Source organism: Syngnathus scovelli, chromosome 1, assembly GCF_024217435.2.
Source record: "Syngnathus scovelli strain Florida chromosome 1, RoL_Ssco_1.2, whole genome shotgun sequence".
Taxonomy (NCBI): Eukaryota; Metazoa; Chordata; class Actinopteri; order Syngnathiformes; family Syngnathidae; genus Syngnathus; species Syngnathus scovelli.
This window is the reverse complement of record NC_090847.1, coordinates 24,785,913-24,811,288: the sequence shown is the minus strand read 5'-3', so window position 1 is coordinate 24,811,288 and position 25,376 is coordinate 24,785,913. Positions and strand designations below refer to the sequence as shown.

At 47.9% G+C, this 25,376-nt stretch overlaps 4 protein-coding genes across 10 annotated transcripts; 2 read left to right on the top strand and 2 right to left on the bottom strand.

Moving 5' to 3' along the window:
* Positions 1 to 61: 61 nt before the first annotated feature.
* On the bottom strand, positions 62 to 8,872 carry LOC125987830 (SH3 domain and tetratricopeptide repeat-containing protein 1). The gene is given in 20 exon segments (XM_049752355.1): positions 62 to 1,482; positions 1,695 to 1,891; positions 3,106 to 3,256; positions 4,100 to 4,228; positions 4,460 to 4,610; positions 4,688 to 4,821; positions 4,823 to 4,869; positions 4,965 to 5,004; positions 5,006 to 5,047; positions 5,049 to 5,185; positions 5,274 to 5,388; positions 5,390 to 5,415; positions 6,055 to 6,141; positions 6,551 to 6,627; positions 6,874 to 7,072; positions 7,295 to 7,435; positions 7,508 to 7,613; positions 7,685 to 7,815; positions 8,547 to 8,594; positions 8,789 to 8,872. Coding segments are annotated over 20 exon segments (2,223 nt in total). The 5' UTR covers positions 8,820 to 8,872; the 3' UTR covers positions 62 to 1,248.
* A 563-nt stretch (positions 8,873 to 9,435) lies between these two features.
* Positions 9,436 to 24,494, bottom strand: LOC125992528 (protein phosphatase methylesterase 1-like). Of its 5 annotated transcripts, XM_049761676.2 has the most exons (14): positions 24,314 to 24,487; positions 18,055 to 18,302; positions 17,389 to 17,587; positions 17,254 to 17,311; positions 17,066 to 17,117; positions 16,405 to 16,637; positions 16,144 to 16,234; positions 16,006 to 16,071; positions 15,785 to 15,932; positions 15,447 to 15,609; positions 14,975 to 15,039; positions 14,744 to 14,811; positions 14,645 to 14,667; positions 9,436 to 14,546 (listed from the first exon to the last, which is right to left on the bottom strand). In XM_049761676.2, the coding sequence occupies exons 2-14, from the start codon at positions 18,081 to 18,083 to the stop codon at positions 14,542 to 14,544; spliced, it is 1,200 nt and encodes a 399-aa protein (XP_049617633.1). In that variant the 5' UTR covers positions 18,084 to 18,302; positions 24,314 to 24,487; the 3' UTR covers positions 9,436 to 14,541. The 5 variants fall into 5 exon arrangements, with proteins under 5 accessions (XP_049617633.1, XP_049617612.1, XP_049617618.1 ...); XM_049761655.2 differs by having other exon boundaries at positions 9,436 to 14,667; positions 24,314 to 24,494; XM_049761661.2 differs by having other exon boundaries at positions 9,436 to 14,667; positions 18,055 to 18,207; positions 24,314 to 24,494.
* Positions 10,026 to 14,344, top strand: LOC125992479 (RING finger protein 150). 2 transcript variants are annotated; one of them, XR_007489650.1, is made up of 6 exons: positions 10,026 to 10,482; positions 11,137 to 11,387; positions 11,620 to 11,774; positions 12,157 to 12,253; positions 12,331 to 12,669; positions 12,739 to 14,344. XR_007489650.1 is itself a non-coding variant. In XM_049761560.1 (6 exons), exons 1-6 carry the CDS (start codon positions 10,026 to 10,028, stop codon positions 12,855 to 12,857), a joined length of 1,323 nt encoding a protein of 440 aa, XP_049617517.1. In that variant the 3' UTR covers positions 12,858 to 14,344. The 2 variants fall into 2 exon arrangements, 1 of the variants encoding a protein (XP_049617517.1); XM_049761560.1 differs by having other exon boundaries at positions 12,331 to 12,574.
* On the top strand, positions 19,398 to 25,312 carry abcg2a (ATP-binding cassette, sub-family G (WHITE), member 2a). 2 transcript variants are annotated; one of them, XM_049760917.2, is made up of 19 exons: positions 19,398 to 19,538; positions 19,928 to 19,981; positions 20,054 to 20,181; positions 20,587 to 20,646; positions 20,731 to 20,845; positions 21,366 to 21,518; positions 21,577 to 21,734; positions 21,918 to 22,020; positions 22,088 to 22,136; positions 22,209 to 22,307; positions 22,375 to 22,473; positions 22,549 to 22,694; positions 22,763 to 22,845; positions 23,184 to 23,273; positions 23,350 to 23,474; positions 23,583 to 23,737; positions 23,808 to 23,897; positions 24,039 to 24,115; positions 24,826 to 25,312. In XM_049760917.2, the coding sequence occupies exons 2-19, from the start codon at positions 19,943 to 19,945 to the stop codon at positions 24,971 to 24,973; spliced, it is 1,917 nt and encodes a 638-aa protein (XP_049616874.1). In that variant the 5' UTR covers positions 19,398 to 19,538; positions 19,928 to 19,942; the 3' UTR covers positions 24,974 to 25,312. The 2 variants fall into 2 exon arrangements, with proteins under 2 accessions (XP_049616874.1, XP_049616885.1); XM_049760928.2 differs by lacking the exons at positions 19,398 to 19,538; positions 19,928 to 19,981; positions 20,054 to 20,181 and having other exon boundaries at positions 20,612 to 20,646; positions 20,731 to 20,832.
* The last annotated feature ends 64 nt before the right edge of the window (positions 25,313 to 25,376 follow it).

Below are 25,376 nucleotides of genomic sequence, written 5' to 3'. Positions count from 1 at the left end.
GCCGCGCCCACGCGCTATGTGACCGTCACACACCTCACAAAGCCTGCAAGCACACGGACGCTTTCATTTCTTTGACATTCGTAAATGGTCTTTATTTCTACACTTGAACAACCAGCGAATCATTCTAATAATCAATTACACCCAACTTTCTTGAGTAAGGCGTTAGCCCTTCAGGGAATGCTAGTAAAGCATCAAGTTGGTTGGCTTTCGAAAAGTCATAACAGCAGTTTTACAAATCTGCCATGAATTAAAAATATACTCCAGGCTGTTAGGATCCTGAACTCTCTCCCCCCCTTCTGCGTAGCGTGCTGTACTTTTGCGCTATATTCTGACTGCTCTACGCACACTTGCTCCATTTTTGCTCCTCTTATTTATTATTTGTTTATTTACTATTTATTCAGCACTCTTATTTAGTCATTGTTTGTGGCTTGTTGTTGTTTTTTTGTGTTGTTTACTTGTATGTATATTGTGTACTATGTCTTGTCACCGTGGGATAGTGGGAACCTAATTTCGATTTCTTTGTGTGTCTTGGCATGTAAAGAAATCGACAATAAAGCAGACTTTGATTTAATAAGGCTAGCATCATTCAGAGGAGCCTGCTCCTCCTCAAGTGTGGGACCAATAGACTGCTAAATGCCATCAACCTGTACAACTCCTCACTTGGGGGAAGGAGGCGATAGGAACAGGGACAAGGGGAGACCTAATCGGCGGAGCCCAGTGCAAGAACTAACACTTTATTACTTGAAAATTCATCTTGTTTGTCCTTATATTTACTTCATCACGCAACGCATGTTGAAAGGCAACCAACTTGATGCCAAGTCATTAAGGATTGCGGTCTTTTGGCTATTTTTCCAACCAATGTGCACTCGTTTGTCGGCGCAAATTTCTCATGGGAAGCGCGTAGCAACTGAGTTATGATTATTTCTGTACCCAAGACGTTTCATTTCTTCCGGTCTCAATGTTTGCATGCTCTCCCCGTGCTTGCGTGGGCTTTAACCAACTCAAGTATTTTCAGATTTTTCAGAGAGACCCTTTGCGTATTTCCACCCTACCCCTACAAAAAATAAAAGAATCATAGCTATGCCAGTGCAATTGCTGCTAGCACTACTACTAAGGTTAACTGGCACGACTAACAGGACACAGTTGTCGCCAAGTTTCAGCTCACCGGTAACAAAAAGTAGTTCTTCTAGTGCACAGAAACGTCAGAGGGTAGTGCGGAATTACTCAAAGACAGTCGCCTGGCGGCACCTAGTAAACTGGAACGTTGGCGCGGTCCGCGGCCGTGTTCATCCTCCTCACGTTGAGCTCCGCGGCGAGGCCTCGGGATCGCTTGTAAAAAGAAAGCGAGAGCTGGCGGTCCATGAGGAAGTTGTGGTAGAGGGTGGCCAGGCGGGTGCACAGCACCAGCTGCCACTTCTTGTTGCCCACATCCATGGCTGCGGCCAGGGCAAAATGGTAGTAGCCCGCTGCGTCAAAAGGGTCCTGGAGAAAACAAAAACTAACTCTGACCAAAAAAAGTCGACCAAATGCCTTCTTTTTGACGTTACGTCGAGTATACCCATTTCTTTGGGTGAGGGTCCCTTGTTGGTCATATTTTCATTTGTAGGCAATGTGGCAAATATTTGCCAACTTCATTCTTTGCTTGCCCCGCTGCCTGGCCAAACAATCACACTTTGAGTCCAAAAATCCAGTACCTTCAGATCGTAGAAAAGGATGTCCCCCAAGGTCCGGTATACCCTGGCGTAGTAGAGGGCTTCCTCGTCAAACTGCAGAGGGGCCGGGCAGAGGCTCAGAGTCTTCAGGTAGTAGTGTTCAGCCAGTTCGCACTGACCTAAACGGTGGTACAAGGAGGCCAGACGATGGTAGGCCACTCGCTCGTTCAGGACCTCACCTGCACGGAGCGTGGCCGGTCGCCACGAAAGGCAAATCTAACATCAGACCCTTTCCTTGCGCAAATGAAAATGCACTAGGACTTGGACCAGTGCCATGTGGGCTGCCATAAGCAAGACGTGCAGGTAGTGCCTACCAGAGATGGGGACTCGAGTCACTGTGACTTGGACGAGAGTCGACTCGAGTCACTGCGACTCGGACTCGAGTCGACTCGAGTCGCTGTTTTGATGACTTGTGACTTGACTTGACAAAAATAAAAAAAACATGAGACTCGACTTGGGAGTTAAAGACTCGGGACTTGACTTGACTTGAGACACGATGACTTGAGTGTTATTTAGTTTATGTTTTCAGTTTGAATATGAAATTAATAATACATTTAAAAAAGTAATATCGATAACACGGTAGGAGCGCAGGCTGAGAATGGCGTTGTCATGATTGGATCGCTACCCTGTCAATCAATCAGTCGTGCCCTCTCTACCTACCTAACGCGTTTATTGGAGAATCACGCCCCTTTATATCAGACATGCACAAACATGTCAGCGGGAGCGGTGCCTTCGGCTATCGGAATTACCTTTATGACGGCAAAAGACGGACGGCACAGTGCAAGATATGCAACAGAGACATTTCAGACAGCCAGGCGACAACTTCAAACTTTGTCCGTTTGAAGTTTATAGAGCTCGGGTTTCATCTGTAACATCAACCAGATGTTACAGATGAAACATGAAAAGTTTCTAATGCTCTTTAATGTGTTTCTTCCTTCAGATTTTTTTCAGATTATTTTTTCATATTTGCAACTCAAATGTGTCGGACACTGTCGGCAGACGTTCATTTGTTTGGATTGAGCTGTCAATCATTGTATGAGGTAATGTCTTCTTTGTTTGATTCCATGGTGTATTTTACTGAGTATCAGTAATTACAGTGCAAATCCAAATTATTGTCATATGTTTTAAACAGGTTCGACACATTGGACAATGATGGTTACTTAAAGTTACTTATATCTTGTCTTTTCACGTTACTAAGATCAGATTCTGTGGGTAAAATTGCAATAATAAGGTGACTTGACTTGGACTTAACCTATTTAAGGACTTGGACTTGACTTGACTTGCCCAAGAAAAAAAATGACTTGGGACTTACTTGAGACTTGAAGGTTAAGTAAGACTTGAGACTCACTTGAGACTTGCACATGTGTGACTTGGTACCATTTCTGGTTCCTACCTAGCTTGACGCTGATCTCCAGAGCGCTGTGAGCAAATTCCAAGGCTTCTCCGTATAGTTGTAGTTGGAACATGACTTCTGCCAGCTTGTTGCACAGCCTCAGCCTGCTCGAAACGGCGCCGCACCTGTCCGCCATGGGAAGAGCGCCATCCTGCGTCAAGGGCAGGCAGGGAGCACAACGAATGAGCAAAGCTACCAAATTCAATCAATCCATTATCTGTCTGTCCAAAACTCGCAAGTTCTGTTTTTGTGCTCAGGCCAAAGTAATGAAAAGATGACTTTACACTACCTTGGTGCCACGGAACCACAGTTAATCGAGAGGTTGCACAGTGATACAACAAAATGGTGCTTTAACGCCATTTTGTAGCACGTATCCCAGTCTTCCCTGGCAATATCGCAGTTCAATTTTTGCAAGGGTATTCCTGCCTAACTTGAGGACCAATGACTCATGTAGCAATAAGAGCGAAAAAATTGTCATTTTTTGGCTATGTGAAGCCCTTTGAGACTCTTTGTGATTTAGGGCTATACAAATAACTTGACTTGACTTGGCCGGGAGAAAAGAGAGAGAGCGAGCCGGGAGAAAAGAGAGAGAGAGAGGAGAGAGAGAGAGAGAGAGAGAGAGAGAGAGAGAGAGGGGAGAGAGGGAGGGAGAGGGAGAGAGAGAGAGAGAGAGAGAGGAGAGAGAGAGAGAGAGAGAGAGAGAGAGAGAGAGAGAGAGAGAGAGAGAGGAGAGAGAGAGAGAGAGAGAGAGAGAGAGAGAGAGAGAGAGAGAGAGAGAGGAGGGAGAGAGAGAGAGAGAGAGAGAGAGAGAGAGAGAGAGAGAGAGAGAGAGAGAGAGAGAGAGAGAGAGAAGAGAGAGAGAGAGAGAGAGAGAGAGAGAGAGAGAGAGAGGAGAGAGAGAGAGAGAGAGAGAGAGAGAGAGAGAGAGAGAGAGAGAGAGAGAGAGAGGAGAGAGAGAGAGAGAGAGAGAGTCCAAACATTGTTTTGGGGGCACGTACCCTGTGTAGTAGATGATAGCCTTGTCTTGATCATGGCGACTGTTGAAGAAGATATCTCCAGCAGCTTCCTGCATCTTCAAGATGAACTTGTTGTCTCCTGTGCTCAGAGCCACATTCAGTGCGACCTGCCCACCACATGGGACAAAAAATGTGTGCGGGGGAATTTCACTCATCCGCAGTGCAATTCGGAATCAATCTTCATAGCTCGACAAGACAAAAATAAATTCAACAAAATTCATCTAATTTGACCCCAAAATGCCAATTAGTGCCTATTTGCATTTGGGTCTGACCAACAAATCAGAGGACAGAAAAAACGCTGGTGATGTCGTGGGCCAGCTGGCAGCTGTACTCCACACCTGTACGTAAAGTTCCACCAGTTCCGCCTGGCCGAGGAGGTGGTAGATCTTGCCAGCTTGAAGCCATCCGTACGCTTCCTTCTCACTCAGGCCCAGGTCGATGAAAATAGCCAGACTGCTCTTGGTGTGGTCGAGAGCTGCGCGATAGGCCCTACGTGATGATGTGGGAGCTCACGTTTGGGAGAATTCCACACAGGAACGTCAAGCGGTCGAACCGGGTGGGGGAACCTCTGCGTGGCCAGCGAGAGGAAGAGCTGGCTGATGGCTTCCAATGTGTCACCCTCCCGTTCTCGGTCGGGTGTCCCTTGAAGCAGTCGGACCTGGTACTGGCTGTAGATGACGCGCCGGGCCCGGTCCGGACTTCTCCCACTCATAAAAGTGGCACAGACGTCTTACCGCCATCAGCTGGCCTGGCAAATATTAACATTGGGATGATTTGATGTTGTCGTCGTCTGAATTCATGTCTCGTTTTGGCTATGAGAAGGTCCTCTTTTTAGCAACTTACAGTCTGGGAGGTTGGCTTTGATGGCCAGCAGCAAAGCCCACCTCGTAGCATCCTTTCCCAAAATGCATCCGCCGCTCGTTCACCCCAGTGTTGACCCAGGCGCAGGAGCACGGCGACAAAGGTCGTCTCGTGCCCTCCGTCCAGCGAGGAAAAGAGCCGCACGGACTCCATCAGGTGCTTCCGTGCGACTCCTTTAGCTCCGGCCTTGAGACACAGCAGGCCTTTGTGAGGAGAAGCCATTGCCCACGTCGTTTACTGCAATTCCACTCAAGTCATCATCGGAGGCACGCTAATAAGCAGATAAGTTACCGAGGTTGGCAAGCGCTATCGCTCGGTTGGGCACGTCTTTGTTCTCCTGGCAGATGGCCACAGCGGCGTGGTAGCTCTCTGCCGCCCTGCGAAGGTCACCCATACAACGGAGACCCCACGCCGCGCATGTTGAGCACCAACCCTGGACGCCAATCAAAAAGTTAACACTCAAGACATGTGGGCCAACTTTCATACGTGACTCGGAAACTCGAGGCTGGCTGGAGTCGAGTCACGTGACTCGAGTCCTCGGGTTTTGGTCAAAAGCAGTAACGAAAATCCAGAGACCTTGTGTCACGTGATTCGAGTTGTCGGGTTTTGGTCAAAAGCAGTCACCAAAATCCAGGGACCTCGTGTCACGTGACTCGAGTCGTCGGGTTTTGGTCAAAAGCAGTCACCAAAATCCAGGGACCTCGTGTCACGTGACTCGAGTCGTCGGGTTTTGGTCAAAAGCAGGAACCAAAATCCAGGGACCTCGTGTCACGTGACTCGAGTCGTCGGGTTTTGGTCAAAAGCAGGAACCAAAATCCAGGGACCTCGTGTCACGTGACTCGAGTCGTCGGGTTTTGGTCAAAAGCAGGAACCAAAATACAGAGACCTCGTGTCACGTGACTCGAGTCGTCGGGTTTTGGTCAAAAGCAGGAACCAAAATCCAGGGACCTCGCGTCACGTCACTCGAGTCCTCGGGTTTTGGTCAAAAGCAGGAACCAAAATCCAGGGACCTCGCGTCACGTCACTCGAGTCCTCCGGTTTTGGTCAAAAGCAGGAACCAAAATCCAAAGACCTTCCAGCGGCGTGGCGCAGCACTCCGGCAAAGCTGCCAAGACCGAGTCCAAGACGCGCAGTCCCACGCTGGGTTGAACATTGTGAACTGGTTGGTGAATTGAATGGGGTGCGAAGAAGGAAAAAGGTTAAGAACCACTGGCGTAAAGGGTAGTCATCTTTTTTTTCTTTTGTCCCAATGATCTATGTGGTGGCTTTGAATACATTGGCTAATTCTGCAGATTTTCTGCTCACTTTTATAGTATACTTCAACTGGGACTGCTATTGAAAACCTCAATACTCGCCATTATTTTTCAGTGGTGATGATGGTCGGCAAAAGTGTCGAGTTTGAGCCAACTGCTATGACACGGTGCTTGTATTTCAAGTCTGCACTAGAGCAAGTCTAAAACGATTTCATGTCTCAAAAAACTTAGAGTCACTCATCTCTCAAGACACCATTGAATGTGTGTAGGGTGAGAAGTGGAGATAAATCGCAATAATCCAAACTGCCACCTCACCGAAGAGCATGGGGAAGTCACGGGCCGGTTTGCCATCACCCACCAAAATCTTCTCTGGACAAGACTTGAGAAACCACCTGCGGAAACATCACATGAATGCCAACGGCCACTTTTATCACCATCGTCGAGTGCGCTACGGCTTTCATTTTCGGTGCCGGTTTTACAGTCAACTTCAACGAGAATGACTTCCAAAGATTTTTACAGGTTACTGTTGTGATTTTTCTCCGCCCCCACCTATCGGCAGGAGAACCTCATCTGGAACCCAGTAAAGCTGCGCTCAACAGAGCTACACTGCATTCTATGTGCCTGCTGTTTTAACTCACCGATGAAAAGGTATCACAGGCTCCAGCGCAGGTTTGGCCCCGGTGCCTCGGGAGCCGTCGGACAAGCAAAGGACTGTCCAGCCCGAGTTCCGGAAGGGAGGCTCAAAGAGCGCGACGTCTCCCTGCTCCAGGTACAGGTCGGGTCTGGAGGTGCAACTATCAAACATCCGACTGGCGGTGCAGCGAGCAAACACTGACGCTGACGACACAGATCATCACAACTCGCTATTTGCGATCAAGTGACACTCGAAGGGATTCGTGTCACCTGACTCGAGTCACCATGTGTCAGGATTTGCAGATAAATATGTATAACAAATGTATCCACTTCACTTTGACTTGAAGTCATGTTTTGGATGTCATTTTAGACGACTGTATTGTTTTGTTGTTGTGTGTTTGTTCATGACTACCACCCACTTTGTACCTTCTTCCATGAGGACGCACGTGTAGAGAACATGTAGAGTGTCCTCCGGAACGGAAACTTTGATTCCAAGATGGTTTTCCAAGGAGAGGAGCCACAACTCCTTGTCAAACAACAAAAGCTCCATGCAATGACCAAGCCGGCCTATGACAAACACGATATGAGAAGCGCACGAAACATTTTTGGGGGAGAACAGCACCAATATTGCCAACGTACCAAGTGTGTAGTGCGTTGCGAACATCCACACTTCCTCGAATGTTTGGAACGTGACAAAAATCACTTGGTCTTCACGGTCAATGGCAACGAGGTGAGCAGACAACTCCTATTTGACACAGTTTTTGTTGCTTGCTGATTTCCCCCGAATGACCTTCCGAGTGTGTTTTTGTGACGTACCTCAATGAGAGTGCTGAGCTCAGTGCTGTCAGCCTGCTGAGTGCGCAGTTTCCCTCGCAGCATTTCCTGCGACTCCTCGTGTGCAGGAAGACGCTCGTGACCCGTGACCGCATCCAGGCGCACGGGCAGAGCTGAAAGTGCACAAAAGTCAGGGATCATCATCCAAATCTCCCTGCATGCCTTCGAACGACATCAGTCGGTTTTAGTATCCATCCATCCATCCATCCATCCATCCATCCATCCATCCATCCATCCATCCATCCATCTTCTGTACCGCTTTGCCCCTATGGGGATCGCGGGCGTACTGGAGCCTATCCCAGCAGTCATCGGGCACTTGGCGGGGGGACACCCTGAACTGGTTGCCAGCCAATCGCAGGGCAAACAGAGACAAACAACCATCCGCACTCACACCTACGGACAATTTGGAGTGCTCAATCAGCATGTTTTTGGAATGTGGGAGAAAACCGGAGTGCCCAGAGAAAATCCACGCGGACACGGGGAGAACATGCAAACTCTACACAGGGAGGGCTGGAGGTTGAATCGAACCCGCACCCTCCTAACTGTGAGGCGGACGTGCTGGCCAGTGCGCCACCGAGCCGCCCGTTTTAGTCACTAAACACCACAAAACAAAACAGGCTGTATTTTGTTTCATTGTTCAATTGTGTTAGAAAACAAACAACAACAAGTTAATCATATGAAAACATGCATTTGCCTGTTGTAGCTGCACTTTGATACACACTTTAAGATTAATGGGTGACTTCCGAGGGTAAATGTGTAATCTACTTGAAATGGGCTCACATGACATGTCTCCAGCTGGGGTCATGCGTGCAATGTGGAAAATAAAAGAAAAAAGGTTAGTAACCTGTTGGAAGGTTCTCGTCAGATGTTCCCTTCAGAGTGGCAGCAACACCTGGAGGAAGATGGAGAGGAAAAATAAGAAGACAAAGATGTATTTGCTTAAATTGCCGCAGAGCCGTTCGCCGAGAAAGCAACTAGGATTAATGGGCATTGTTGAAAAATGCGTAAGAATGGCCCGTGACAGGATCGGTTACAACATAAAATGGGTAAATAGATTTAAAAAAAAAAGAAGTTATTTTTTCATACCAAGTCGACTTTGTCGTCTGCTTTTTTCCATTGCGTTCGCTTCTGCTGGTCACTTCGACACAGAAGACACAAGTGAGCATTTCTCTGAGAAGGAAACAAGTGTCAAGCCCACAGCGGCTGCTCTGGCTCTCCAAAATAAAGGTTAATTCACTAGTCAAAGAAAAACTTTAAATTCATTACTTTATTTTCAGAAATGAAATGTTGCGCATTTAAAAGGAATCCTTACCTTCACGTTTCGACTCTTACATTGAGCCTAGACTCCTCAATTTCCTGCTTACGTGGACTGAAAAAAGGAATGCTTCATTTACCCATTTTGACAAAGATTTACTCCTCATCATTTTATGTGGCCCGCGAAAACAAATTGTGCTTCAAATTCGTGTGTCATTACTAGAATTGCAAATTGTCTTCACTTTTAATATCTTTTTTTTTAGTATTTGACCAGTTTTTACTCGTCTGATTTGAAAACGAGTTATTTGTCAGTTTGTTTTGTAGTTTTTACTGTAGATTATATACAGTACAGTACAGTGTACTCCATACAGTCCAGCATGCCAGACCACTGGGTGGCGCAACAACATAATCTCGAAACACACCGCGATTCGAATTTGACGCTGGTGAAAGCAGATGTTTAAATGATTCCTACTTCAGAATAAAATGCAAAGATTCTGTTTTTATTCTTCGGTTCCACGATCGTAACAAAACTAAAACGAGCGATTAACAAAAATTTAACTTCTTCGTACAAAACCCAACGAACCGCTGCAACCGCTGCTTGGATGCCCTCCCTCAGAGCTACATTTCCTTTGTTTTGACAACCCACAACCGGTAGTAGCCTTCTTTTCTAACTGCGAGGCGCTACCTTGATGCCCTGTCAAATCAGGAGCTGCCGGAAAGCTGGGGCCCTGTCAAAACAATGCAGTTTAAATGGCGTCTACAATTTAACGGGAAACGCGAACGCCCCCAGCTCAATTTTTGAGGTGCCACCTTTTGATTAGCGACTCGACTCGCCGCGCCACCGACGCTTTGTTTGCGTTTCCCCGACTTCGTGCGGATGTTTTTGTTGGCTGCAGATGGAGGCGGCTAGCGAGCGCCTGCTCTTGACGTAGCCTGCCGCAGGGGATCCAAGAGCTGAAAGAGGGGAAGACAGCGAGCGACAAACGGAGGACATCCATACGCGCCTCGCTCCTGCTTCCGCCCGGGCGCCAAGCCCCATGGCCGACTAGCACTCGCTTTCCGTTCTGTCATGGCTCCGTGTTCCGTGGCGGCGGCCTGCCGCAGCCTGGCCCTCTCGACGTGGCTGCTGTCCTTTTGCTTCGTCCACCTGCTGTGCCTCGATTTCACCGTGGCCGAGCGGGAGGAATGGTACACGGCTTTCGTCAACATCACCTACGTGGAGCCCGCCACCAAGACGCTGCGCATCGACAAGTCCGAATGCGGGCGTTACGGGGAACACTCGCCCAAGCGGGACGCCAAGGGGGTAGTCGTCCTGCCCGCCGCTCCGCACGATCGCCAGGCCTGCGACCCCTCCACCCCGTTTGTGGTGCCAGCCCAAGCCGGTGCGTGGGTGGCTCTGATCGCCCGCGGCAACTGCACGTACAGGGACAAAATCCGGCACGCCGCCGAGCGCAACGCCTCGGCCGTGGTCATTTTCAACGTGGGCTCGTCCAACGCCAACGACACCATCACCATGCCTCATCCGGGTGCGCCCACCGCTTCCTTCTCTCACCCTTCTTCGTACCTCTCACGCTTATTCGTACATATCTTGCCAGTATCGCCGGAATTTGGTGCGATATCTCGGGGTGAATCTATGATGCTCTAGGGAAATCTCTCTCGACTATCGTCAGAGCAAGCAATTGATCAACAATCCCTCAAACGGGAGAAGGAGGCAAGAGTCTCAGCGTCAAATCAGCGTGTTGTAACTGAAGGGACTTGACGAGTCACAGAAAGGAAGGGGGTGGACGTCCATTTGGGACTGATTTGACAACAACATTGAACAGTTTGCGATACAGGCGTTCAAGTGTTCAGAGCGGGTCGAATCAGGTTCATCTGTAAAAGTTGCAGATCAGTATTGGTTCATCCTGAAGTTTCACCTCAAAGCCAGACAGGCCAAACCTTTTGGGGTACTTTTCTATGTAGCATGTTTTGTTCCGTTTCTATCAAGTGACACTCATGGTCACTTGTAGAAATAAAGGCAAGGCGAGTGGAGCTGTCTGCAAAGGAGTAAACGCTGTAACAAGCATCTTGAAACGAGAACGTTGCTTGCGGAAGGTGTCAGCAGTCGAGACGTCCTCAAGCAATGTTGCCACTCAGAATTTTCCCTCTGACCTTTTGAGCTGTCCTTCTCCCCTACTCAGGCACAGGCGACGTGGTGGCCATCATGATTCCGGAGCCCAAAGGTCGTGAGGTGGTGTCGCTGCTGGAGCGCAACGTGACCGTCACCATGACCATCACCATCGGGACCAGGAACCTGCAGAAGTATGTGAGCCGTACCTCGGTGGTCTTTGTGTCCATCTCCTTCATCGTGCTGATGATCATCTCGCTGGCCTGGCTCGTCTTCTACTACATCCAGAGGTTCCGATACGCCAACGCGCGAGACCGCAATCAGGTACAACTGGGATGGCCACACGGGGGCTGATGGCAAACGCATATTCGTCACCTGATTACCAGAAAGAGATTTTTTTTTTTATTTTTTTTTTTATGATCATGTCAACTATAGAATTTTGAGTGAACTATTTCAGGAACTCTCCCAGTCGAAATATGCCACAAGATTGCGCCAAACTAAACAATGTATACATTAGTCAACAATTCCAAGCCTAAGTCACCATCCTCCTCTCCAGCGCCGCCTCGGTGACGCAGCCAAGAAGGCCATCAGCAAGCTGCAGGTGCGCACCATCAGGAAGGGCGACCAAGAGATAGAGGCCGACTTTGATAACTGCGCCGTGTGCATCGAAGGCTACAAGGCCAACGACGTGGTCCGCATCTTGCCGTGCAGGTATTTTACCCCTCTCGTTATTTTTGAATTCCTATTGGCGGGAGACAGATTTTTGTTTTGCACTGCACGATATTATAACAGATACAATGTAAAGTACTTGTTTAATGCGGCAATCCAATTTAGTCATTCTTTGCAGATAATAAAGAATATGTGCCTACGAGTACTGTTAAAACCACAATCGCCAATGCTAACCATTAAATAGGGCTGTCCATTAATAATCAGCATTGAGCTCGAGGGTGTTTGGTTGCTCTGAAAATAAAGCAAGTATATAAACTTCAACTGCTATTGACCTTTCCATTTAATATCCATGAAAAGTTGACAAAGTTCTCCAGCGTAACTTCCCTGGAACGCTAACCCTGTAAGAATCTGTGTCTGTGTGTAGACATTTGTTCCACAAGAGCTGCGTAGACCCGTGGCTCCTGGACCATCGCACGTGTCCAATGTGCAAGATGAACATCCTGAAAGCACTGGGAATCGCTGTGAGTACGACGGCGGACCAGAGAGGGGAGGGGGTAATGGGGGGCTCGTGGCGTCATCCTTGCTGTCTATCTACCAGTTAAACGCAGACTGCCTGGACGACCTGCCGCTGGATTACGACCTGGCTCCGGGCGGCGGAGCGGGGCCCCTAGCGCTGGAGGCCGTAGTCTCTGGGGCGGCCAGCGACGGCACGCTAAGTGAGGGAGGCTCTTCTGTGGTTCTGGACCCGGGGGTACGACGCATGGGACTCCCGCAGGACTACCACGACCCGCCAGACACTCTGAGGGACAGTCCTATGACGGCCACCACCGACACTCACACGGGTCAGCCTGCCTCTCGATGAGTCACAGATGCAGTAGAAGTCTATTCTTTGTGTCTGCATGGCTGTATTACGCAGTACTGCCCCCCGGTGGCCAAGGCAGGTATACCGGAGCGAGCAGCACAATGAATTGGAGTGTTTGAACGCTTTCCGTCTTGCTACCTGCAGGTGAGCTCCAGCCGATGGTGAGCAGCGTCTCCATGGCATCGCTGGTAATCGCCGTGGAAACGGGTCTGTCAGATGAGGAGGGATCCGTTCAAGCATCTCACATAGGGGACAAGTCCTGAGAGGAAGCGAAACCCCCCCCAAAAAAAATCCAAACAAGCAAAATGGAAAAAGTAGTTCTTTGAGCTTGGCCTACTCACAACCGGCACCTCAACCACACCACGTTTTCCCCAAAAACCTGGTTACAGGATGGAAACAGTAGACTCGTCAACGTGTATCCCAACGGCGTTCCAAAACTCCAAATTTCCTCGGGGTTACGCTGGACTTCCTGAATCCAAAGAGAACAAAAAGCATTGATGAGAAAACGACTGAAAGCAAATCCCTCTCCAGTCACGAGGTTGCCAATTTTACATTTGGCTGATGAACGACTGCTTGGGACTTGACATGAAAAGATCCATGGATTACGTCCTGTCAGGTTAAAACTTAATGGAAAAGGAAGTCATAGAGAAGAGAGAGACTGGTTTGTGGCAAGTCAATATTGCAACTCAGCAAGATTGCCCAACTCGCTTGAAATTTACCAGCTATTTGACTAACTTTGTTTTTGTCAGAGAAACTTGGGACTTGCACATGCGATTCCTCCCACTGGTGATTGTCTGCGTCATCTACCTTTTGTGGAATGTTCCAGGACCTGGTCCCGCTCACTTCTCGTCCTACTCCGCAATCTCGCCCAACGAGGCCACTGGGTGAACATTTGTGTTGACCTTGTAGTTGCTCGTGTGTGCGATTGTAGTGTTGCTTCTCCTTCCGTCCCCAATAAGATGGCAAGAAATGTTGGTACGGCGAGCAAGCAACATTTCTTCCTTAGTCCCATCGCTGACAATCAATTTTTTAAAGTTTTTCTCTTTCACTGTTCCCGCCGTGACCATGGGGAGAGGACAGAGAGGCGGCGCGTAACGACAAGCGCTCCAGATTGTCATCTATTTTGCTATCAGACGAGATGTTTATTTTTGTAATGCCAGAAAGATGAAATCGACGCCGCTCCCGCCCCGCCCCTCCTCCTGCTGGCGGTGTCTTGTACATAAAGAACGACGCCAAGTGACGGACATCCTAAAGGTCAACATTTTTTCCCATGTTGAAACATGAACTTGCACAGCTTGGATCCAAAACAAAAGTGGTGTGAAGTTTTTTTTTGTGGCACGTCACGCAATATTTTCAGGCCAAGTTTTCTGCCAAAATGAAAGGAACAAATGCATCAAGCAAGAATCCCAGTAGCGGTTTTGCTTTTTGTTAAATAGATTTTTGGCACCATCGGTTTTGTGAAGCGGCAATAACGCTGTTATTTGTATACGAGAGCATTTCAAGTCTGACATTTTACACTCTCTCGGTGCGTCATAAAAATTTCACAGGCTGCAAATTTCTTTCAAGCTTGCTGGCAAATGCAAAGGATTTTTGTTGTTGTGGTCAAAGCTTACCTTGCTCCCCGTTTATGTGAGCACTTGACCCCGGTGCCGAGCTTGTTCGCTGTAATATGTGACGACGACAACTCATCGTCACGGCTGCTTTTTCTCTAGTGAATGCTGTTCGAATTAAACTTCTCTGTTGTGTTGTATGCGTTCACGCGTTCTTATTGGCTGAGACTTTTTTTTTTTACCAGCGCTAAAGTAACAAAAAAATAACGCCTTGGCCACTATTTTTTTCAAATTTGAGTTCATTTTAATGTTTGGAGTTGTTTAGCAGCTTCACATCAGTGATGAAGATGGAGGTTTGTGTTGTTTCATGTGTGCAGATCCGTCCATCATCTTTGTGCTATTCTGAAAGACAGTGAGGATACAGAGTGTTTGACCTTTGACCTCTAGCTGCTCCTTTCTCCACATCCTTCACTCATGACAAAGGCTGAAAGTCGACTTACCAGTGGCCAAAGAAGCAGTTGAACTAGAGAGAGAATGAGGAAAAAGACAAGTGTAACCAAAAGCAATTTTCTTTCTTCAATCCACTGACTCATTGTTACCTTGTTCTTGCTCTTTTGGCTTCGGCAAACTTGTATCGCAGCAGAAATGCGGCCACGGCATCAGAAACCTTCACACAATCATGACTACCTTTATTTACATAATTCTTATTTATTCCTTGTAAGATGATAAAACAAAATCCCCTGTACTGACATACTGATGCACTCAAGCTACAAAAAAAAAAAGTTTAAGTCCAAATATGGACTGCACCAATGAACTGAGTGGTTTCTTACTTTGTCTGGTTGGTCTTCTTGCACTGCATGACCACAGGGCGGCAGCACCTGCATCATGAATTTACCTGCGGAACACACACAAAGCCTCAGACGGCGATAGAAGGAGGGGGAGGGGGGGGGAGATGATTTGCAAAGCCAACTCTGGTCCTGTAAGGATCCACAACTATTCTGTGGCTACAAATCATTTTCTTCCTATGTTGTACCTATTGTAGCCACCTTGATTCCACCGACACCCCCGCCCCTCCCCCACCTGGGCTGTCACTCGTGGGCGGCGTCTGACTGACTTGCCTGACAGCAGCAGGTGCCTGTGAAGAAGCTATCACCATGGAAACGAGAGTAAAGCTGTACAAAAGAGGAGAGTTGACTGTCTACAACAGGGCTTAGCTAACTTCCGGATGTTTGGATGAACATTTTCCAAGGACCCCCATTTAACAGAGGCAAAAGTTGCCTTTGATGGTATTTTTCTGCACACCTTGCATCTGGCCGATGGTCAGGTCCCGGTCCAACCGGTCTATTCCTGCTAACAGAAGAAGTTTGGGCAGGTTGCAGGCCAGAAAAAGGTTGGAGGTCCCCCGAAACCAGCCGTCCCAGTACTTTTCCGACTTGGACAGGTCTATACGCCATTTGTAGATGCTCTGCAGACAAAGCCTTGTCACCTTAGTCTTATGATGTCAAACGTGTTTAAAAAATAACAAGGCTAATAGCGAAAATGTAATGCAAAATACAAAATAAAAAAACATCCAAAAGCCTAGAATTTTTTCAACGTAGCGTATACGTCAGACAAAATCATACACAATGATGTCGTTATACCTGGCCTTGTCCACCGCCGGCCTCCGTGGCGGCGTTCTTCGCATCGTCGACGTAGCTTCGGTCATAGAATTCCTCATTCCGGTCTTCCACCGCGTCTTCCCTCGTTGGGCCGGCCCCCTCCAGGGTGTCGGCCTCCTCCGCCTCACACCTGCCACACAGCCACAAGTTCGCGTGCAGCCGAAGACCGAGTCACACAACTAACGAACCGAAACCAAACCGACCTTTTGATCTGACCAACCATCGACACTCTGGCAGATTCCAAGTTTCGGATTTGTCCACTCTTGACGCTTGAAGAACCAAAGGCAAAGGTCTCAATGGCAACGAGGTCTTGGGGTCTACTTCCTTCCATGACTGCTCACCTCCACTCGATGGCGTGGTCCAAAGACTTGAAGGACTTGGGTCTCCCCTTCAGGAAGTTCTGTATGCTGTGAAGCGCCTCCATTGCACTTCCTGCCCACAGAGATCATGGCGGAGGTACGTTTTGGACCCGATCACACCCAAAACAGGACCACAGCCTAAATGTGTTTCTCCACAATCTTGAAGTTTAAATATATACGTAAAACTGCAACGACAAACAAAGCCAATGTGCGATGACCCAAAATTAAATGAAAAGGCCTTACCCTCCACCACGTCGATGGTCACGAGTCCAACAGCGGTGGGCATCAGCTCATTACTGACCACATGCACAGCGATGGCGCCGCCAACGCCGTGGCCAACCAAGATGACGGGAGGAGGAATCTCCCCGTGGCAGGCCCGGACCACGTTGGCGACGTCGCTGTGGGCGGCATGTACAGGTTGTCTGGTTAGCGGCGGCTGGATGACAGGCTGGCCGCTTTTGTGCACACGTGTTTCCCTAGGTTGGAATAGTTTGCAATATTATAATCCTTTCTGGTTCTTGTGCATTTAGTTTTGTTGTCCGTTTCTGTTAGCACAGTGAAGGGAACCAGGAGAGCACTTGCTACGTAGCATTGCGTAGCTGAGTGACAAGAAGGTGAGCATCAACTGGCAGCGAGTTTCAGTGCTAGCCAATATGGTGACGTTGTTTCTAGGCAACACACCGTACGTGAACTCCAATTCCCAAACGACTGCTCAACCTTCCTCCCTTACTTACGGTCGTCGTAAAACCAGCCGAGGCAAAAAAATATATATACTTACATTCCAAATCAAACGTTTGTGACGTAACTACCAAGAGAAAGGACATTTTGCTTTAACGTGCAAGTGTAGATTTATGTTTACGAAACTGACTTTTCAACCTAAATTGCTGATAAGTTAATTGCGTACCTGGACATAGTTTGAGTGGAGAAGTCGTCCGACTGGCGGACAAGTGTGTCACCTTTACAGGAGGACAAAATCCACTTTATTAGGACTGGAGCTGGCAAATAGTTTTTATTTACCATTCTACACTTTAGTCTTAAATAATCACAGTTGTGATTTTGCATAATACCGCAAACAATACATGCGAGACTCACCGTGCCCCCTGAGGTCCATGGCAAGAACCTGGCAGCTCACTCTGGCAGCAATGGCAGTCTACAACGCACAAAAGAGTCTTATGGCGAGTCCTGGAAGCATTTCATGTTCCGGAACAGTTCTGGAGTCACACTTACCGTAAAAACTGCCCAGGACAGGGCCGAGTGTCCTCCTCCATGCAGAAGAACCAACAGGGGGCCCTCATGTCCAGCTTTGTACACCCTGAAGATGTCTCGGCCGTCAGCCTGGACCACACTCACGTCCTCCATCTGCTCAAAATACTCCTCCCATGACACGGGCGAGTAGTCCAGGTTCTGGCCCACGTCACTGGTCCACATGCGGGCACACAAGAAGTGACAATTTCTCACACTGGCGCCTTGAGATAAAAGCTCTTGTAGGGCTGATTCTTTGCTTTGACTTGAAATTTGACAGCAGTCGACTCGACTCACTTAACAAGCAGCAGTTTGGCAAATGAGCAGGTGTGCAATTATACTGCCTCCTGGTGGACAAGGCGGGCACACCAGGAGGAACGCCACATTGAATTGGATTGCAGCACTAGCTCACGAGGCACAATCTATTGAATTCTTGACATTCTATTTCTTTGTTATGACGCCATTATTTTGATCAGGACTTGATTTTCATTATTGAAAACAGAAATGCGCAAAAATTGGGGTGCTTCCATTCATTTCCACAGGGAAACCTGATCTGAGATACTTGCACAAGAGTTTGAGGTTTTGAGCGCAGTCACTGAACGAATTCAACTTGTATCTCAAGGCATCGCTGGATCTGGAAATGTGACTTACTGCTCCTTGTCCAAATTCTCCTCCCACATGTTTGCTTCTCAGCTGCTGTAGTGGAGCCAGACCTTTCTCTCAAACGTCTCTCCCGCGCTCCACGACGTTGGGCAGAAGGGCCGACGTCCATCCAGCGAATAAGATGATGACGCTCCGTGAGCGCTGATACGCACGGCAGAACAATACCGAGTCAGCTGGTTGTGTCAGGCAGCATCTTGGCGGCGGCGGCCCATTGGCTGACGGCGACAGGAGTGGGCCTGCAGGTTGACGCACTTCAAACTTTCACGTATGTCATTTACACTTGTGGCAGAATTTACAAACTGGATGCCGTTCTCAAGAGAAAAATGACTTTGCAGGCATTGATTCAAATGAAGTTACAGGGCATTTGTTCTCAATCCATCAATAACTGAGGGCTAATTGAAACCCATGAAAATGATTGAGAATGATTAAATCAGATCATTAATAAGTAAAACCATGCTGCCACCTGAAATATATTTACAAGAGACAAAAAACAATGGGACAACTCTACCTTAAAAATAGCTAGCTTCACCCCACGAGCTTGATATTACAGGAAATGACCATAGTAATATATTAGATATTACAGCAATTTACAAAATGTCAGTAGCACTCGTGGAAGTTGATTTGTGTCTGCATGTCTCTACGAGACCCTACTGCCTTCTAGTGGCCAAATTGGGCACACCAGAAGGAGTACACACTGAATCAGATTGCAACTAAAATCATGATGCACATTCTATTTAATTAGATTAATACCCCATATTTTTGTGATGTAGAATATTTTCGCTCAGAGGAAAAAATTTTTTTTTTCCCGCTGATGGTCTTCAATGAACATCCATTAATTTCAATTTATGTTTTGACTTACTACCGTGGTGACGAATCTAATTAAACTTGTATCTCTTGACATTGCTGTTGATCTGAATTTCATTTTTTTTGCTGTTTTCCAACGAATTTGAAAAGGGTAAAACAGTTAAAGTACTAATGATATGTTATAACTACACAGCAAAGGCTCCTAAAACTCAAACAAGGCCGGAGGGTTACAAGTCCCCAATTAACAGCATTGTTAGACAACTTCAGCACGTACATTTCACTTTCCTTTGGGAGTGACCCATACGCAGAGGCAGCAAACATTCTCCTCAGGTGTGAATGACAGACAGTATCCTAGTAACCAGTCGAAGCCGACTTGTGTCCTCAATTATCCATAAAATAACTAAATACCGGGAAATCCCAGACTTCCTTTTCCCAAGCCGCTCACTCGGTCCAGCAAGTTTTGTTTTTCTCCATGAGTGCAAAATGAGCATGACACCTTGCGCACGGTATCTATGTGGACCATGGGTCAGATCTGCAGTTACAAAAGCGAGTTGCGCGCCGCCGTAAAACAGCACACGCGTGTAATCCCTCCTGCAGCGCAGCAGTGGCGGCAGCAGAGCTTTGTGTTTGGATGACAGTCACACACACGCTGATTGTTGCCGCGCCCGGTGAGTGAGCCTTTCAATTCCCGTGTAACGTTTACTAACGCTTAAGTTGAAAAATGAGCAATCGTAAAGGAGTGGAGGAGGGGCAGAGATCGAAGTTTGTCAAATAAAGCGGGCTTAGAATAGATTTTTGGAAGTTTCTCCCCTGCCATGATTACGTTTGGTGCAAAATCTGTGAATTTGTGTCTGATGCCGATAGCTGAGCGCTTTGATTCGGGGCACAAAAATGGGTGAGGCAATCGTTTGAAGGGAATTGTGCTGACATCAGCGTTTTGTGTCCCCAGACGATTTTGAAATTGAACGGCGCTCGTTCATTGTTTCTACATTGGTTGACTCAGCCTCTGTTACGATACTTCAACGGTCAGGAATGAGTTTTGTTTTGCATTTTGTAGGAGGGCGAGCGAGTTATGATGGAACTGCAGCAGACGAACGCAGTCAAAGAGCAGGTACCTCATTCCGACGCCACAACAACTAGAAGTTCAGTTGACGTCTGCATATGTGTGCTTTTTCTTGTTCAGTGCGCAGATGCGCCGCAACGAGGCGCCGCGGTTAGCTTTCACAACATTCACTACAAAGTGACTCAAGCTCAAGGATGTTTATGCTGGAGGAAGAAAAGGAGCTCCAAAGATATCCTGATTGACCTCAAGTGAGAAACTCTTTTGAAACGTGGAAGCGAGCGTCCGTGTACGTGCCAGAGGAGCAGGAAGGAAATGCGCTGGGCTTTAACCAATAAACACACTCGCGAATTGTTCCAAGAGAAGCGGAATGGGTTCGGTTCTTCCTATTCCAGTTTCCATCCAGCATGCTCGTGGTTTTGAAATGACAAAACGTCCGTCCCTGTCACGAATGTCTGAACGAAGGCCGCACCCGGTCTGTTTTACGATCCAGCCCGTGTAATCATTGACCAATTGAAGCTAAAGGTGAAGGCCGGTTCAAGTCAACGCTCACGTGTTTACAGCTCGTTCCCCTGCTCTCAGTTTTTTGAGATGATTTTGAAATCACAACCTGATGCCTACAAGTAGACGAGCCGAAAATGTGCTGCCCTCCACAGTGGCATCATGAAGCCGGGCCTCAATGCGATCATGGGAGCAACCGGAAGTGGAAAGTCATCGTGAGTGTCGTCAATTGGCAAAAATGTCACCAAGCCACATTCATCATCACCACCACGCATTTGTTTTTGGGGGGTGGGTTGAAGGTTCCTAGATGTCTTGGCTGCCCGGAAGGATCCTGCCGGTCTGTCGGGAGAAGTCCTCATTGACGGCGCCCCTCAACCACCCAACTTTAAGTGTCTATCAGGGTACGTGGTGCAGGTGAGACCCAAGTACCCCTGCCTCTTACAATCCATTGCACGTCGGCACGAGAACTTCTGGTGAGCACCACACGGGGAAAATGTTTCCTGCTGCTTTGACTTTGTAATCAGATTTCTGTAATTTGCCCGAGTTTTCCGCCACAAATGTTTCTTCCAATACCCTTCCTTAAATCACCTCTATTTGATTTGAACAATCGAGTCTGAAAACATTCGAGAGCGTCAGGTCAATAAACACAATAGCTTTAAGCGTACTGTGATCCAGTGACCTCGTCGTAATGTTGCCAGTGCCACAATTTGAAAATGAGGTATGACGAGACAGAGACAGATATGTAAAGTGATCTGGGATAACGAGGCGCGGGTGAGAAAAGTACCATCAGAAACATGTCAGGGCAAGAAAATGTACGGAGCGAAATATCATTGTCTTGTCAGTTGCTTAGATACGATTTTGTGACAATCTGTGTCGTAATGTCTGTTTTACGTCGGACCGCCATCAAAAACGTTTGCTTTGCGTTGGGTGACAGGATGACGTGGTGATGGGAACACTGACAGTCAGGGAGAACTTCAGCTTCTCGGCGGCGCTCCGTCTTCCGTCCAGTGTTTCTCGGGCAGCCAAGGAGCAGAAAGTGGTCCAGCTGATCCAGGAGCTCGGACTGAGCCGCGTGGCCGACTCCCGGGTGAGGCGAGGCATAGGTCGGTGGTCGTCCTGCGTTCTAACGTGGCCACGGTGCGCAGGTGGGCACCCAGCTGATTCGAGGCATCTCCGGGGGCGAGCGGAAGCGCACCAACATTGGCATGGAGCTAATCATCGACCCGCCCGTTCTCTTCCTGGATGAACCCACGACCGGCTTGGATGCCAGCACCGCCAACTCTGTGCTGATGCTACTCAAAAGGTGCCTGCCCACGCACGGCAACCAAAAGTCAAATCGTTGGGAAGGAAGACAGACGATAAGTTCAAAGGGTGGACAGAGAAAACGGAAACAGGAGAGCCCTCGGGGAGCGACAGGAGAACAATAAGCACAACGACAGCTGTATCAACAAGAGCATCTCAACCTGCCGCCTCAATATTTTTCCAGGATGGCCAGCAGGGGACGCACCATCATCCTGTCCATCCATCAGCCTCGCTACTCCATTTATCGCCTCTTTGACAGCCTCACTCTGCTCGTCAACGGCAGACAGGTCACTTGCACCAATTCACGTACATTGCGCTCAAGTGACTTCTTACACTGTCGAAATACTCACTCAGGTGTACCACGGGCCGGCAAACAGCGCTCTGGACTACTTTTCAGAAATCGGTAGGAAGCGCGCCGGTCTTAGCCGCGTTTGCTTGACCGAGGCCTGACGTCCGTCCCCCTTTCCTTTCTCAGGGTACATCTGTGAGCCTCACAACAACCCTGCAGACTTCTTCCTGGACGTTATCAACGGAGACTCCACCGCAATGGCCGTCGGCAACATAGACGGAGAAGGTGTGCTGCCAAATGAATGCTCACGTTTTGTTTTTTTCTTTTAACCCGCTTCTAATCCTCCTTCTAGATTCGGACTCTGTGTTGAAATCCAGACAGGGAATCGAGGACAAACTGGTGGAGGAATACAGAAACTGCTCTGACTTTAAGAGAACCAAAGCAGAGTTGGGTAGGGACAAGTCTGCATTACAGCAAAGACACAAAAAAGCAGAAAAGGAAACGGCGCCTCACTGTCTTCCCTCAGAGAGAATTCTCCAAGGTAAAAAGGCGAGCAGCACCGCTCGCTCCAGAACCATCACCTACAATACCAGCTTCCTGACGCAGTTCCGCTGGGTTCTTCAGAGGACCTTCCGCAACCTCCTGCTCAACCCGCAGACCTCCATCGCTCAGGTGAGACTAGTCAATAGCGTCATCGAGGGAGAATGAGAGGAACTGCAGCTAATGGAGTTTTTGTTTAGGTGGCAGTCACGTTGTTCCTGGCTCTGGTTGTCGGAGCCATTTTCTTCAACGTCCAGGAAGACCAGAGCGGAATCCAAAACAGGTTACAGGCCCTTCTTGTCCTTGAGGCCAAACCCCGTTCATGGATCACAGTCAAATCGTCCTCTACCATCTACTCTAGCTTCACCTGCTGGCAACTCTTGCCTTATTACCTTCCTCTTCCAATTGATTTTGAAAGTATCCAAACTTGTGGCACCCCAAGCTTTCTCTCCAAACCTTTCCGTCTGTGCTGTCCCTCCGATGAGATCATTCTCGTTCTCGTCCATCGTCAACACCCCCAAAAGTATCTCAGCAGCTTCAACCCAGCCACCCGATGCGTTGTGTACTGTTTTCTGGTCTTTGCTACCGTCTCCAAACACAGCTGGTTGGCCACCTTTGCAGGTTCGGCGCCCTCTTCTTCATCACCGTCAACCAGTGTTTTAGTTCCTTGTCGTCGGCCGAGCTCTTCATCGCCGAGAGGAAACTCTTCATGTGCGTGCGACACAGAAAAACATGGCGACGCGTGAAAACGTGCAACAGCTGAAGATCTCGCTCGCTATCTTTGCAGTCACGAGTACATCAGCGGCTACTACCGGGTGTCGGTCTACTTTCTGTCTAAGATCCTCTCGGACATCGTGACGCTGAGGACCATCCCCGCAATGGTGTTCAGCTGTGTGGCCTACTTCATGATTGGTGGGCACTACCGGCTGTTCTCCTCTTTTTGGTTTACGGACGGCTTCTCGCCATGGTTTGGTTGACGCTGATGAAACGCTTTAAAATCCACATCTGGATTGCGTGCAGGCTTGAAGCCAACGGTGGAGGCCTTTTTCCTCTTCATGTTCACCGTGACTCTGGTGGCGTACACCGCCACTGCCATGGCGCTGGCCATCTCTGCCGACCAGACAGTGGTGGCCATCGCCAACATTTTCATGACCATCGCCTGCGTCTTCATGATGGTGAGGCTCACATCAGATGTCTAGGTGCTTGTAAACGGACAAATGACCAATACTGGGCGTGTCCTTTCAGATCTTTGCGGGCCTGCTGGTCAATCTTCCCTCCATCGTCAGCTGGCTGGCTTGGTTGAAATACTTGAGCATACCTCGCTATGGTCTCGGTGTAAGTCAGACACACATAAGCCCCACCTAGCGTATGTCACTTGACTCTCTCAGTCATCCAGCCTAATTCATACGCAAGATTTTGCAAAACATTTGTAAGCACACATACAGTAAGCAGCACACATTATTTCCGGGTCCCCAGGCTCTGCAGGTGAATGAGTTCTACGGGCTGGACTTCTGCCGCAGCCTCAACAGCAGCAGTGTCCCCCCAGGGACAATGTAAGAACCGTTCAAATGTCAGCAAGTGGTGAATGTAATTTTGGAAGATGTGGAAAATTAAGTCTAAAAGGTCCTGAGGGAATTGAAATGGTTTAGATTTGAGAATTTCTTGTCCTTTCAAATGAGCTAACAAAATCTACATGCCAGTGAATCAATGCTAATGTGCTCCCGTAGACCTAAAACGTTCGCATGACTTACTTTTAGATGACTTCATTTCTTTTCCCACGAGCATCAAAAATAAAAGCGCCGTCTGAAATCTTACAAAATGGACCGCATTCGAGGTGGCAAAAGTTTCAAGCTCAAACGTTTCCTTCTAACAAGCGCACCTGTTCCAATCAAGTAAACACGTTCATGAGAGTGCGCGCACACGACATCCTCGGCTGGAGGCTACAAAAAATAGCCGCCAGGTGACGCCATTGCTCCGTTTTTAAATTTGATTGCGCTCAAGCACGGTATTGGCGCCGACAATCTGAATCGGGTAAATTATTTGTGAAGCATTTTGCATAGTTCTTGCATCTTCAAAATTACATTTTTTGAAGAAATTATAATATAGCCACGTTATTATATCTTCAGACATTGACGAACTCTAAAAAGTTTCATTCCTTTCGATTGGATTTGTGTGCGTGTGTGCGTGCGTTTGCGCGCACGCGTGCGCGTACGTGAGAGAGAGATATTTGCCTGAGTGTCATTTGTTTTGTGACTTTCTCCAGTTGTAGGGGCCAGGACTTCTTGGAGGAGCAAGGCGTGGATTACTCGGCTTGGGGCTTTTGGCAGAACCACGTTGCCCTCGGGGTCATGACCATCTCCTTCCTCGCCATTGCTTACCTCAAACTGCGCTACATAAGAAAGTTCACCTAGACTATACTGGACATGCTTGGAAACAAAAGCAGATATTGAAAAAAAAAAATTGCGGGTGGTGAAGAAAATACTGGTGTCTCTATTTGCACACAAAAAATATAATCGACACATTTGATTTGCAGTAATTTCATTAATTGTACTGCCTCACATTCATTATTTATCAGTTAATAGTTTTAACTTGACTTGTATTTTAGTATCTAATTGACAAATATGCATATGTACTGTATAGGTTAGATTTGTTTTTTTAATTGGCTATGTTTGGTTCCACTACTTCAGTTTTAAGCTGTCAAGTTTTATTGTACCGTCACAATAACAATAAAAAAATAACCATGTGCTTTTTGTGTGTGTGCGCGTGTTTTTTTTTTTTTTTGTCATCTACACAGACATAAGTGTTATTGTTTAT

What these genes read in the sequence shown, in the direction of transcription:
- LOC125992479 (XM_049761560.1), top strand. Translation starts at nt 10,026, where the DNA reads ATGGCTCCGTGTTCCGTGGCGGCGGCCTGCCGCAGCCTGGCCCTCTCG. An exon ending in CATCACCATGCCTCATCCGG is followed by an intron (nt 10,483 to 11,136) that starts GTGCGCCCACCG and finishes TCCCCTACTCAG; the next exon opens with GCACAGGCGACGTGGTGGCC. An exon ending in TGAAAGCACTGGGAATCGCT is followed by an intron (nt 12,254 to 12,330) that starts GTGAGTACGACG and finishes TCTATCTACCAG; the next exon opens with TTAAACGCAGACTGCCTGGA.
- LOC125992528 (XM_049761655.2), bottom strand. Translation starts at nt 18,083, where the DNA reads ATGTGGGAGGAGAATTTGGACAAGGAGCA. An exon ending in CCGGCGGTGGACAAGGCCAG is followed by an intron (nt 15,610 to 15,784) that starts GTATAACGACAT and finishes CTTTGTCTGCAG; the next exon opens with AGCATCTACAAATGGCGTAT. An exon ending in GCCAAAAGAGCAAGAACAAG is followed by an intron (nt 14,668 to 14,743) that starts GTAACAATGAGT and finishes TTCTCTCTCTAG; the next exon opens with TTCAACTGCTTCTTTGGCCA.
- abcg2a (XM_049760917.2), top strand. Translation starts at nt 19,943, where the DNA reads ATGATGGAACTGCAGCAGACGAACGCAGTCAAAGAGCAG. An exon ending in GTGCTGATGCTACTCAAAAG is followed by an intron (nt 21,735 to 21,917) that starts GTGCCTGCCCAC and finishes ATATTTTTCCAG; the next exon opens with GATGGCCAGCAGGGGACGCA. An exon ending in AGTGTCCCCCCAGGGACAAT is followed by an intron (nt 24,116 to 24,825) that starts GTAAGAACCGTT and finishes GACTTTCTCCAG; the next exon opens with TTGTAGGGGCCAGGACTTCT.